Source organism: Triticum aestivum, chromosome 1A (genome assembly GCF_018294505.1).
Source record: "Triticum aestivum cultivar Chinese Spring chromosome 1A, IWGSC CS RefSeq v2.1, whole genome shotgun sequence".
In the NCBI taxonomy this organism is placed as follows: Eukaryota; Viridiplantae; Streptophyta; class Magnoliopsida; order Poales; family Poaceae; genus Triticum; species Triticum aestivum.
Window position 1 is genome coordinate 483,225,603 of NC_057794.1, and position 12,705 is coordinate 483,238,307.

Genomic DNA, 12,705 nt, shown 5'->3' on the forward strand with positions numbered 1-12,705 from the left:
GCTCTTGGCAAGAGGCCTGCAGGTCCACAGCCTAATTCAGATGACGATCTTGTGCTTCCCAGTAAGACCAGAAGCACTTCAATGTTTGACATCTTCAGATGATGTACCTGCTGTGTAGCATGTTGTACTTCTTAATCTCCAAGGCATGATGTAGTAGTATCTGACTGATGAGAAATGTTATAATTGATCCATACTCATGTGTACACATGAGTATGGATCAATTGTTGATCATTTTGTAACTGAATGCACTTGTGCATCTGAATTGTTGATACTTCCCAGATATGTTTTGTTGGTACAAACCATAATTTTTTTGGTACTTCCTAGATATGGAGTGCTGGTTATGCATATACTTTTCTCTCTCAATGCACTTGTGTAACTGAATTGTATGTGCTACAATCATAACAATGGTCAAATGTACACAGAAGCCAAATATGACAGCAAGATGATAACAACATCAAATAGCTTTCCAACGTACACAGAAGCCAAATATGATAACAAAAAATGATCTCTTCATATGACAACAAGATGATAACTTGCAGAACATTAACTTCCATTTTACCTGCATCATGTCCTAACGTACACAGAATCAACTTGCATAAAAATGATATCTTCATATGACAGCATCAACAGCTTTAACAAGCCAAATTAACTTTCATTTGCAGTAAAAGATTGTCACTTGCTTAAATATTGCAAAAGCATCACTTACAATGCAAAAAGATTGTCACTTCAGACTAACAACACTACATCAACTTCAGCTGCAAACTGGAAACTACATCAACTTCAGACTTACAATGCAAAAGCACCACTTCATACTACCAGTTCATCTCCTAACAAACTAGGCATCATGCTACTGGAAACACTGCATCAACTCCATCGCTTCTTCAGCAAAGAAATAGCAACAAGCACTACAAGTACAATGAGTGCTGCCACCAGTGCCTTCATCATCACCAATATTTGATTGGCTAACCCTACGAGTGCCTCTGCTTGCTGATTGCTCATTTGAGCTCCAACTCTTCCACGAATTCCATCTTCAAAGCCTGGAAGATCAACTTCACCTCCACCTGCATATCTTCGATTCCTTACTCGCATCAGCTCTTCCCTCCTATCCTCTGCAGCTCCTAATGAATCTACGGCTTCATTGCCAACGAGAAATTGATTATCCAGCAAGTAGACAAACGTATTCCAACTCCCAATGCCAGAAATGGTCCTGAAGATCAAAAGAAGCGAACATACGCCAAAAATCACCATCACAAGTTCCACAAAAATCGACCAAAATTAACAAATGCCAATGGATGCACACCACTTACACCAACAGAACATCTGTAGAAGACCCAACCCTCGTGCTTCTCTGTGTTCGAGAGATAGAACTTCACACGAGCGCCGCAAGAAGGGCATCTTATGAGCGGCACCACCACCGAACGGTCGACGAGCGATGACCTGACTGAGCTTGTCGACATGGCGGAGCAGTGAAGAGGGCGGCGGCGGCAAGCAGCAAGGAAGAGGGGGGCGGCCTCGGTGGCAGGGAGTCGGGAATTAGGAATTTGGCATCGGCGGCACATATATTTCAGGGTGATGGATGTAAATTATGTGCGCCGGCCTAATTTACATAAATAACCCCCCGCGAACGCCAGCTGTTGCCTCGGATTGGTCAACAAGTGGTCAAATGGAGCAGCGACGAGTGGCGTACGATGAACAGCGACTGTGCAATCACGTGTAGACGTATTGAGTGACCATATTAGTCGTATTTTAAAGTATAGTGACCAAAGCGTGCCTTCTTCGCAAGTTCAAGTACCGCCGGTGCATTTTACTCTTAAAAAAAAGCTACAACTCCGCTCCCGTCCGTGTGTGGCTAGCTAGGTCTTCCACGCCGCCCAAATGAACGCAAGCGAGGACGGCGGCCGCCGCCGCCGCCGTTCCCAAACCCACGACGAGGCCGACGGAGTGGCCCGCCTCCATCCCCAGGTTCACGCGGGCGAGGAGGGAGCCGGAGTCGCTCGCGGGCGCAGTACGCGCCCCCGCGCCCGCCCTCGTTCCCGGATCCACGCGACCGGCGAGGGCGCCGGAGTGATCTGTCGCGTCAGCATTCCGGCGGCACTGGCCTCGCCGTTCGAAGACGACGACCTCCTGAGGGAGATTCTCCTCCGTCTCCCGCCGCAGCCCTCCTCGCTACTCCGGGCCTCCGCCGTCTGCAAGCAATGGCGATGCGCCGCCACCGACCCCAAGTTTCTCCACCGCTTCCGCACGCACCACCGGAAGCCGCCCCTCCTCGGCGTCTTTCACGTGCGCAACAGGGATGATATCGTCTTCACCCCAATACTGGACGCACCCGACCGCATCCCTCCTCGGCGATTCGACCTTATTAGCAGCACGGAGGTGGTGCTCTTACTGCTCGATTGTCGCCACGGTCGCGTCCTTCTCATTAACGTGGGGCGGGATGAGGCCATCGTGTCCACCCCCATCACCGGCGAGCAGCGCCTCCTGCCCATTCCGTCGGAGTTCAAATTCACCGATGATGTCAACGGGGCTGTGCTCTGCGCTGCCAGCGACCATGGCCATGTGCACGGAAGCTGCCACTCGAGCCCCTTCAAGGTAGTGTTGATCTCTGATGTTGGAGAGGATAATCGATTCTTTGCTTGTGTTTACTCCTCGGAGACTGGAGTATGGAGTGATATCATCTCAACAGCCGTTCCACCTGAAACTTTTTTTGCTGATACCCCTGGGATGCTTGTTGGTAATGCACTTTACTGGTTGATGGATATTATGACCGATGACATACTTGAGTTTGATTTGGATCAGCAGAGCCTAGCTGTGATCAAGGGGCCTCCCATTACAGATGATTTCCGCCATGCCAGCCATTGGATCGTGCAGGCTGAGGATGGTGCTGTTGGCTTCGCCATATTGACTTGCAGTCACTTACAAATGTGGCAGAGGATTATAAATTTCCATGGTGTTGCCACATGGGTGTTATGGAAGACCATTGACATGCATACCATCCGTGGGCTCCCTCCCCAGATTGACATGATACGTATAGCGGGATGCATTGAGGATACTGACGGACTATTTCTATTCGTGGGCCATGATGTCTATATGGTTCAACTTAATTCAATGCAGTCTAGGAAACTTTTTGAAAACCGTGGTTATACTTACTATCATTCGTTCAAGAGTTTCTATCCGCCAGGTGATTGTTCATCCTTAGTCCTCATATTGCAGGAGTAGCTTAATCTTGTTATTGTGTTATGTCGAATACCTTTGTTGCGATTCTCAAGTTTTCAAACTTATAGCCATATTGTGTAGTGTATGTTATAATTCAGTATAGTTATCTTCACTCTTCACTCTTCACTATTCATTTGCTAGATAGATGAGCTTATAGCCTTCTGTGTTATCGTTCAGTTTAATTGTCTTCATAGTTCATATATGGGAGATAACAAATCAAATAACAAGTGAGTAATAATGTGAAATAAAATGTCAAATGGTTAACTCATTCAACATGTTTTTACCTCAGCTGGCTGTATTCTTCTATCCAATACTTTTAATCTTGCTAACTCCATAAAAGATTTTTCATCCAAACTGTTTCTGAAATAATTGTTTTCATTTTCACTTATTCAAGACTATCTTGCATGTAACACACCTTTTATTTAAGCTGAAGCCCAAGATCACTTATTCTGGTAGAGTTTTCGCTTCTTAACATCGGGAGGGATGAGTTAAATGAGATAAATGCTAGACCATGTCTTGCTTTCAACAGTATTCCTTGCAAAATGCAACATATGTTTTTATCAGGTACCATCATCAGTAGTGAGCTATAAACATAAAAGAGTTAATTTCTCTTCTTATTTGTGAATTCATCTATGTAGCAGACTCACTGTTGCCTTCTAATATCCATATGTCTATTTCTTAAAACTTTATTAAATGTCTGCCTTGTGTTTCTAGGCACAACCATTGCTGGTGCATGTGATGCAGCTGAAATGTTGCACGATACATAGGATGACTGTCTGGTTTGATGTTCTAATGTGCTGAAACGGTTCAGCAGGTAAGAAAATCATCTGAATATAGTTTGTAAGAATTGACCGTTTGATTTTCTCTTTGGAAAATATCTAGCGGCCATTGTGGGTAGCATGCACCCTCAAACTGCTATCCTTTTGGCTATAGGGTTGGACACATGCTAATAACAAAGACAAACTATTAAAATGCTGGTGATGCTAAGGAAAAAGATGAGTCCTTTATTGGACCATAAATGATATGCAGATAATCCAAATGTTATATTCCCAGAGTTGTCCCTTAGTTTAGCTGTTTCATAATCTACAGTTTGAAAGCAATATATTAGTAGCATGAGATCGTTATGGGCATTATATGGCTCTTATTTATGTTGCTGAGCTGATGATGAGTTCACATGCCTTGTTGGTACACTGTTACATACTCCTAGGTGCTACTATTAGGTTATGTATGTATGTATCAAGTTAGTGACAGATTAGTGCTTTTTTCCCAGGTGAAGAAGGGCTGCTGCACTTGTTAATTGACACTGCATTTGTCGCATTGTATCAATGTCTTCAGCAGTGTTTATATGTTATCTAAAATGACTTACCGTGCCTTAGTCTAGCCAAGTCTCTATTAGCAAGATGCTCTTGAATGCCTAATCCAGTGAATTTCAGCTTAACCCAGTATTATTTCAGGTTGGATTTCGTCGTCTCTTGTTTCTGTTAGGTATTTGTGCCTGGCAGCTCTTCTCCTGAGCCATGATAGTTTCAGTCCCATGTATCACCAAAACTTGTGTGTTTGAGTGTGCTTGTCAGCTGTGGTTTGAAAAGCATGTCATTGCCGTCGATTAAATATGATCATGATCTACCCATGCTTTTTTGTCCCGACTGAGAGTGAGTTTTGCTTTGCTGCAGCTTGTGCAATATTTACCTTTTAATGGTTCACATGAGCCAGAGTACTCATCATTAACTCGACTGTTTGCGGCTGAAGATATGGGACCTGACGACAACCATACTTGAAACCATAGTAACTGGGCAGCTGGAGGTTGCATTTTTACCCTGGGGAGGGTTTGATGTTGCATTTGTCTGTTAATCATTCTCTGCTGGACTTCTCAGTGATTTCAACATTTTTTATACTAAAGTGAACGCAACTGGGCAGCTGGAGGTTGCATTCTTACCATGGGAGGGTTTGATGTTGCATTTGTCTTTAGATGGATCAATCTCTGATTATCTCCCAGGTGTCTGTTTCGCTCCTTGCTTAATCGATCCAAACCTCCATGTGTATGATGGAAACATTATATTATGCTAGATCGTGCTGGGAGTTACACGATGAAAAGAAGTTTAGGTCTGCCTGGGAGTCTATGTGCCCCCTATCTTGACCATGGACAAATACAAACTTTTGCAAAAAAAATACAAACTGAAAATTCAAAGCTAGGATGTTAGCAATAGTTAGTTCAAACTCGTACAACCCAAAAAGCAATAGTTAGTTTAAACTCTTACAGCCCAAAAAGCATATGGTTTGATCGCCTCCAAGTTTCAACACTACCTTGAGCTTTAGACATGCTTTCTGATTTTGTAGAGTTACAGATAAAAGCTCTAAGCATGACTGAAAATTGAGAGTGATGTGATGAGTTAGGACTGACAGGAACATTCAGTAGGACAACCAACACAAAAACTACGACGACATACTACCATCACATGAAATATGTAAATGTGTGTGCATTATATAGGTTCTCAACATCTATCTCTCATGCTCTTCCGATTTCTTTTCTCCTATCCAAGCATCTCACTGCCAATCTATCAAAAAAAAGCAGCTTCCCACGTAGATGGGGCCTCGGTCAGCACCGCGGCGGGAGCAAAAATCAGCCTTCGGGAAGTACTCGTCAAGCTTGATATCGACCGATGACCACCTTGATTGATGACAGTGGCCCGTGAGAAGACTGTCACACTCCGGCTCACCGCAGAAGTAATTCTTCACACATGAAGACTTAGAAAAAAAGAATGAACGTCTTAAAAATAAATAAAAGCTACACATATAAAAGTGTAAAAAGGCATAAGTGGGGACAAAATTGTGGAATAGCTCTGATGAATGCACATAAGATTATGCGGCACTTTGATTATTAGAGAAGATTAAATGCTCGTAAATCGTAATGTACCCTTCACGATCATAATCAAATCCTGAGAAAAAAATTGTTATCACCACAAGCCACATACAAGATGTCTAGAAAGCAAATAATAATGGTCATTTTGACAGGAATCAAAATATGACACATTATTCAGAAAAAAGAATTATAAGTTCAACGTGCAGGCAACATGATACTAATTTATACACGCACAATTGTCATGCGTGCAGTAGGCGCCATTTGAAAACAGAGTACTCCCCAGTCCCAAAATAAGTATCTTTGATTTAGTACAGGTAGTACAGTTTTATAGTATAAACTGTACTAAACCAAATAAACTTATTTTGGGACGGTTGAAGTAATCATTATCGATATACATAGACAGTTCTTGGACAAACCGAAACCTACGTGCAGCTGCAATTATGCATCAAAACTGCGAGTACAAAATACATCTTTGGAATGTTGAAATTTTACAGTTTGGTAGCCATCTGCAATCATGCATCCATTCTCAGAATCATATCATGATTGAAAATCTTCCAATTTGGTAGTCTGCAGATTAATATAACAAGCAACAATTTGAGAGTTGGGAGACATTACTAATATGATTCACTTTTTACAGTGTAGTTTCACCATGATCGGAAATTTCCTAATTTGGCTGCACATCAACATTACGAGCAACAATTTTCCACTTTTTACAAAGCAGTTCATGTAGAAGATGGCAGAGAGGATGTGGGTTTGACACTACTGATCATCTGCAGATTTTGAATGATACTCCATACCTTTTAGACCTTGTGATTAAAAAAAGATGTTGAACTATTGCCAAAGATTCAAAACCAGTCAAGGATTAGTTAATCAGCACCGTGATTCTACAACAAAGTGATCAAATTTTGAGTACCTCCCAATAAGTGTTTGCTTCACCCCCTGCAAAAATCCAAGCAGAAAAGATATCATAATATGAACATGGAAATTGAATCAGTAATCAGTGCACACAATCTATTATTGGTCAGTGCTTTTTTGAAATATACGGGTTGCCTAATATGCCAACTGAACCTCACAAATGCGAATCCCATGGTAGAAAATCTCTATCCACACATGAGGCCTGATGGGATCCCATGTGATAACTAACAAGAATGGAATGGTCCGAGCAGAAAATTATGGGATTAAGGTAGTAGAATAGAAGACCAAACATGAGGCTGTAGCCTGTAGCGGCCGGAGACTCCTCGCACACCTGCGTTGCCACAGTGTCCGTCGCTGATCAACAGTGGGTCAGCCGCGCTAGTGCCTGCCTGAGCGAAGGCAAGAAGGGACCGACAGGAGAGCGTAGCAGCATGGAGAAGCCCTTGTGGAGGATCGGCTTCGCACCACCAGTCGCCACCGCCTCCCTCGACAAGGTTTAACAGCGCACCTAAAACTTAAAAAGAAAGACATTAAACTTGGGACTTTTTTTTGTCAACAGTTCAGTTAGATGTATTAGTTCACGGAAATTTAATGGGAAAAGAAAAGGATTGAAGAAAAGAAAGAAGCATTTCCATCACCACATAGAGTTTCAAATGAACCATTAGTCCAACACGACGACTGATCAATGTTTGACATCTTACCTTTTCATCTACTTGTATGTAATCTTGTGTGCACTTATAGTTAGGACATGGTATGCAAAAGACAGTGGTGGAGCAAACGAACATAGTATCACAGTAGACTAATCCAAAACAATAAGGTGTGCATCAAGAGTGCTATGTGAGTCTATCCACTTGGCGATTCTTACTGTGGTGGCGAGATTAAAAAGAAAAGGAAGAAGCAAGAGAAAGGGTATCTACCATCCCGAGATAGTACATGTGCTGGTAAAACTTTTTTCGTTTCCTTCTCTAGGAAGCCATTCCTACTCTGTTTCTCCTCCACGCACGCGACCTCTTCTCTTTCTTTCACCTCTGACCTCTCCCATACACCACGCGACCTCGAGCTCTACGGCCAGCTGGGAAGGACCTGGCGCCCGAGTGCTGCGCCCAGGCCCACAAAGCCAACCATCTGGGTGAGGCCGTGCAGGGCAGGGATTGGGAAGGAGAGACATTAGCTCTAGCAGATCGGCGGGTGCCTCCGTGACGCCGGCCTCCCTCGTGGTCCTTCATTACCCCACGCTTCGAGCTCCACTGCCGCCCTCTCCTTTCATCTCCTCTTCGCCACCACGTGGATGGGGATGGTACCCTCAATCACCACCACCGTCGACGGCGTACTCTGCATCCCTCATCGACCCATCGAGTCGCCCTCCCCTTGGGTCCGACCGGCTTGGTTCTAGCGGCGGCGCAAGCTCCAGCCGTGCAATGGGAAGTGAAGCAAGGTGGGCACGTACAGATCAATCAGCAACTCCTTGTCGTGTGGCTACATCGCCGGCGGTGGTCGGCCGAGTTCAGCTCGCTGATGAGTTCATTCCAACCCATCCTCTCTCTCTCTCACTACTAGGAAAAAGGCTAGTAATGGCGCACCAGTTTTGCCCACTAATGGCGCACTGCCGGTGCGCCATTAGTATCACGCCACTAGTATTTCTTACTAATGGCGCACCACCGGTGCGCCATTAGTATCCGGTATACTAATGGCGCACCGAGCAGTGCGCCATTAGTATAGAACACCATGCGCCATTAGTATGCCTCCCAGGGGGCCATATTTAACCATGTGCTTTGGCATACTAATGGCGCACTGTTGGGTGATGCGCCATTAGTGTGATTATAACAGTGCGCCATTAGTGTCTTGTGTGGTGCGCCACTAGTATGAATATTAGGGATTTTTTTTCATTTCTGATATTTTCACAGGTTAAAAAATATTAGAGATAACATACAACACAGATCTGCTTAGCTTACATACAGGGGGCCATATGTAATGATGTTACCTGCGTCCACCAGATCATATCCAACACACAAGTTTCATCATATATACATATAGCCAACACATAGTTCCATCGTTACATATTACAAAAGTTTCACAATGTTCATTCAACACCGTTATCCATCAATTCACAAAAGTTTCACATTGATACAAAATAAAAACACAAATGGAAAAGAAGCACTCCATCCATGCAAGCTTCCGTGAATTAAATCAAATCTGCAAAATGATAAACAAGAAGTTAGAAGAAGAAGAAGAAGAAGAAGAAGAAGAAGACTAGAAGAAAAATAAGAAGAAGAATAAGAAGAAGACTATAAGCTTATTATGTAAACTTGATCATTTTGTGCTAACATAAGTAATTTTGGAGCTAACCTATAGGAAACTAAGCATATAAGCTCTAAGTTAGCATATTAGAGCCAACTTAAGTAAAATGAAGCTAACCTATGTCATTGGATAAGAAGAAGAATAAGAAGAAGACTATAAGCTTATTATGTAAACTTGATCATTTTGTGCTAACATAAATAATTTTGGAGCTAACCTATAGGAAACTAAGCATATAAGCTCTAAGTTAGCATATTAGAGCCAACTTAGGTAAAATGAAGCTAACCTATGTCATTTTGGATAAGAAGAAGAGTAAGAAGAAGACTATAAGCTTATTATGTAAACTTGATCGTTTTGTGCTAACATAAGTAATTTTGGAGCTAACCTATAGGAAACTAAGCATATAAGCTCTAAGTTAGCATATTAGAGCCAACTTAGGTAAAATGAAGCTAACATATGTCATTTTGGATAAGAAGAAGAATAAGAAGAAGACTATAAGCTTATTATGTAAACTTGATCATTTTGTGCTAACATAAGTAATTTTGGAGCTAACCTATAGGAAACTAAGCATATTAGAGATAAATAGGTAACTAAGTATATATGTATATCATTTTGGAGATCTGACATACCTGACATAGTTCAGTTCTCATTGTTCTTCTCCTTCTCCTTCCTCATCCTGATGCGCCAAGAGCAGCGAGGCGGTAGAGGCAGTGGAGGCAGCTGTGGGATGTAGTCTTCTACCACAATTGGCGTGGTCATGTCGCCCAGCTGTGGAATCGCCGGCGCCACCACCGGTGCATGGTAATTGTCAGGCACCAGTACCATCGCGAGGCCACCCTCAGCCACCACCATCTCTTGCCCATGGTCAGCCACCACCATCTCTTGCACCTGGTCAACCACCACCATCTCTTGCCCTTGGTCAGCCACCACCAGCGCTAGGTCATCCTCAGCCTGATGCCCATCGTCATCCTGCAGCTCCTCATCCCCTCTTTGCTCCTCTTCTCCCCACTCCAGTCCGGATCATCCTTCTTGTTGTCTTCGCTGCTACCAGAATCGCTGCTGCTTTCGCTAAGGCCAGAATCGCTGTTGCTTTTGCTATAGCCATAATCGCTGCTACTTTGGCTGTAGCCAGTGTCGCTGCTGCTGCTCCCATTGCCTGTCCAAATGCAACAATGACTGTTAACAATCAATGTGAGATAAAGCCAAATATGGAGGAATAAGAAGAGGCAGAACGCACTGGCATCTTCGTCTTCAGCGTAGCGCATGCGACACATAGTCTTGTTGAAAACCTTCACGATGAGCATTGTGGCGTCATCGTCATACCTCAAGAGAAGAAAGTACCCGGTCCGCAGGTCGTAGGCACTGTAGAACTTCTCCCATCCACGGCACAGGTACATGTGGCCCTCCTCGATCACCAACTCCACGTCCCACAGCCTGCGAACCCCACTGTCGGCCTGTCGGAGCTTCACATTATCTGGCGGATCTTCACCCAGCATCTTCATAAAAGCGTCAGGCAGCCTCTGCAATTTGGGACAAGGAGTGATGTAGCAAACAACAGAGTTATCATAATGAGATGGGTGAAGGGGAGATCTCTCGTTTTATATACCTGCCTCGTGGCTGATACTGAAGAAGAAAGTATGATAGTGAAGAACTCAAAAGCATCCAACTCGTACTCCGGTGAGGCAGAGCGGCGGTGGCTACTTCCCCCCATCTCTGATAAGCAGCAGAAGAGACCAATTAGTACCCTTACAACATTATAGCAGCATAAATTTTGAGCAGAAGATAATCAACATTAGTCGCAAGTACCCCATATGTCCTATTTTTAGCAAAGTCATGCTAAAATTCACGGAAAATTTCAGCATGACCTTTGCTGAAAATAGGACATATGGAGTACCCGAATTTGCCGGAACGGAAGTTAATCGACATTCCGGCAAACTCAAGGGCCTCTCGGGGTACCTGCAATATCATTATCCCCGCGTAATGAAGTCGCCAATGGGTCATTTCAGAAGATCACAAGTAGCATCATCACAAGTACAACATCATCTATAGCTTTATATTAACAAAGCATCAGCACATATACAAAAGACCACTTATACCAACAGTATGGTTTATACCAGATTCGGAGTTAGAAACAGGAAAAACCGATGCTTCAAAGCCTACTGGACACAATTTACATCTATCAGTACGGGGTGTCCTGACTAATTTCAAGTGTTCACAGGTGAACTTGTACCATGGATGAGCCTAGTGCTTCATTAGTCAACTGAACAGAGATAACAGTGCATAACACCATACATAAAGTGATGAGCATACATACTACTGTCCAAGCAAATTAACTGAATAGTATTGTGTCAAGTTCAGTTTAAAAATTCAGTTACTGCTTGAGTGATTTGACACCAAAAATTACTCCCAAAAATTACAATGACTGTATATATTCACTGTACAGGCTGTCAAGTTCTATTTCAGCTCAAGTTTCATTACAACACAAACACTGTAATTCATCTGCTCACAGAAAAATTAATAATCAAAATCAAATTACAATAGGGGTCCCAGGTTTGACCCCATGATACGTGCTATCCTCGGATTATTCCTCTTCTAAACAAACCATCATGCATCATTTTCTAACCAAGGCATAGCTCAGGAAAACCACTTGCTTTGACCAGAACTAGCTGATTACCCCAAATCTCATGGTAAAATTAGCAAGGCAAAGCATTTCTCTTACATGACCATAGCAAGAATGACACACTACATATAATCTGGTGAGATAGCAGCAGCAATCTCAAAAAAAGCGGAGACATCATACATACCACCAGATCATCGCCCACAAACATCCAGGTACATCACCCACTATTATTGCCTGTAAAAAGGCCTAATATCCACTAGTATTGCCTATTGATCATATACTACCTACTCATATTTTATTCAGTCATTTTACCAGTTGTTTAACCACAGATTAGGGTCTGTCTAAGAGGTTAGTCAATGTAAAAATTGAAAAGCTAGCTAGCAGTACAGTAAGCAGAAGTAGCTCAGGCAGGCGCAGGGGCACGCGCGGGACGACAAGCAGGGCCGGCACGGCTAGGTGCGTGCGCGGGTGTGCAAGGCAGCGAGCAGCCGCCGGAGGCAGCAACGAAATGGGGAATGGTGGAGAGAGGGAGAAAGGAGGAAGGAGGAGAGGTACCTGGTCGCCGGAGGGGTCGGGGTCGGGGTCGGCGAAGGGGTCGGGTTGGGGTCCGAGCTCGTCCGGGTCCTCGCTCGCCGCAGTCGAAGGAGAGCAGGGGCCGGTGGCGGAGGACGGCAGGGGCAGGCGGGGTGGGTGCGTCGGGGCCGCGCTCGCCGGCTGCTGCAGGGGCCGGAGGAGGCCCTCGCTCGTCGGAGGGAGGAGGAGAGGAGAGGAGCGGGCGGCGCGCTCTCGGCCGATCCCGTTC

The 12,705-nt window shown here is 44.1% G+C and overlaps 1 protein-coding gene across 5 annotated transcripts; it reads left to right on the top strand.

Moving 5' to 3' along the window:
• Window positions 1–1,819: 1,819 nt before the first annotated feature.
• Window positions 1,820–5,201, top strand: LOC123058904 (uncharacterized). Of its 5 annotated transcripts, none has more exons than XR_006427324.1 (4): window positions 1,820–3,178; window positions 3,928–4,027; window positions 4,484–4,667; window positions 4,887–5,201. XR_006427324.1 is itself a non-coding variant. In XM_044481596.1 (4 exons), exons 1-3 carry the CDS (start codon window positions 1,876–1,878, stop codon window positions 3,978–3,980), a joined length of 1,146 nt encoding a protein of 381 aa, XP_044337531.1. In that variant the 5' UTR covers window positions 1,820–1,875; the 3' UTR covers window positions 3,981–4,027; window positions 4,484–4,856. The 5 variants fall into 5 exon arrangements, 4 of the variants coding, with proteins under 4 accessions (XP_044337531.1, XP_044337520.1, XP_044337511.1 ...); XM_044481596.1 differs by lacking the exon at window positions 4,887–5,201 and having other exon boundaries at window positions 1,820–2,589; window positions 2,800–3,178; window positions 4,484–4,856; XM_044481585.1 differs by lacking the exon at window positions 4,484–4,667.
• Window positions 5,202–12,705: the final 7,504 nt, after the last annotated feature.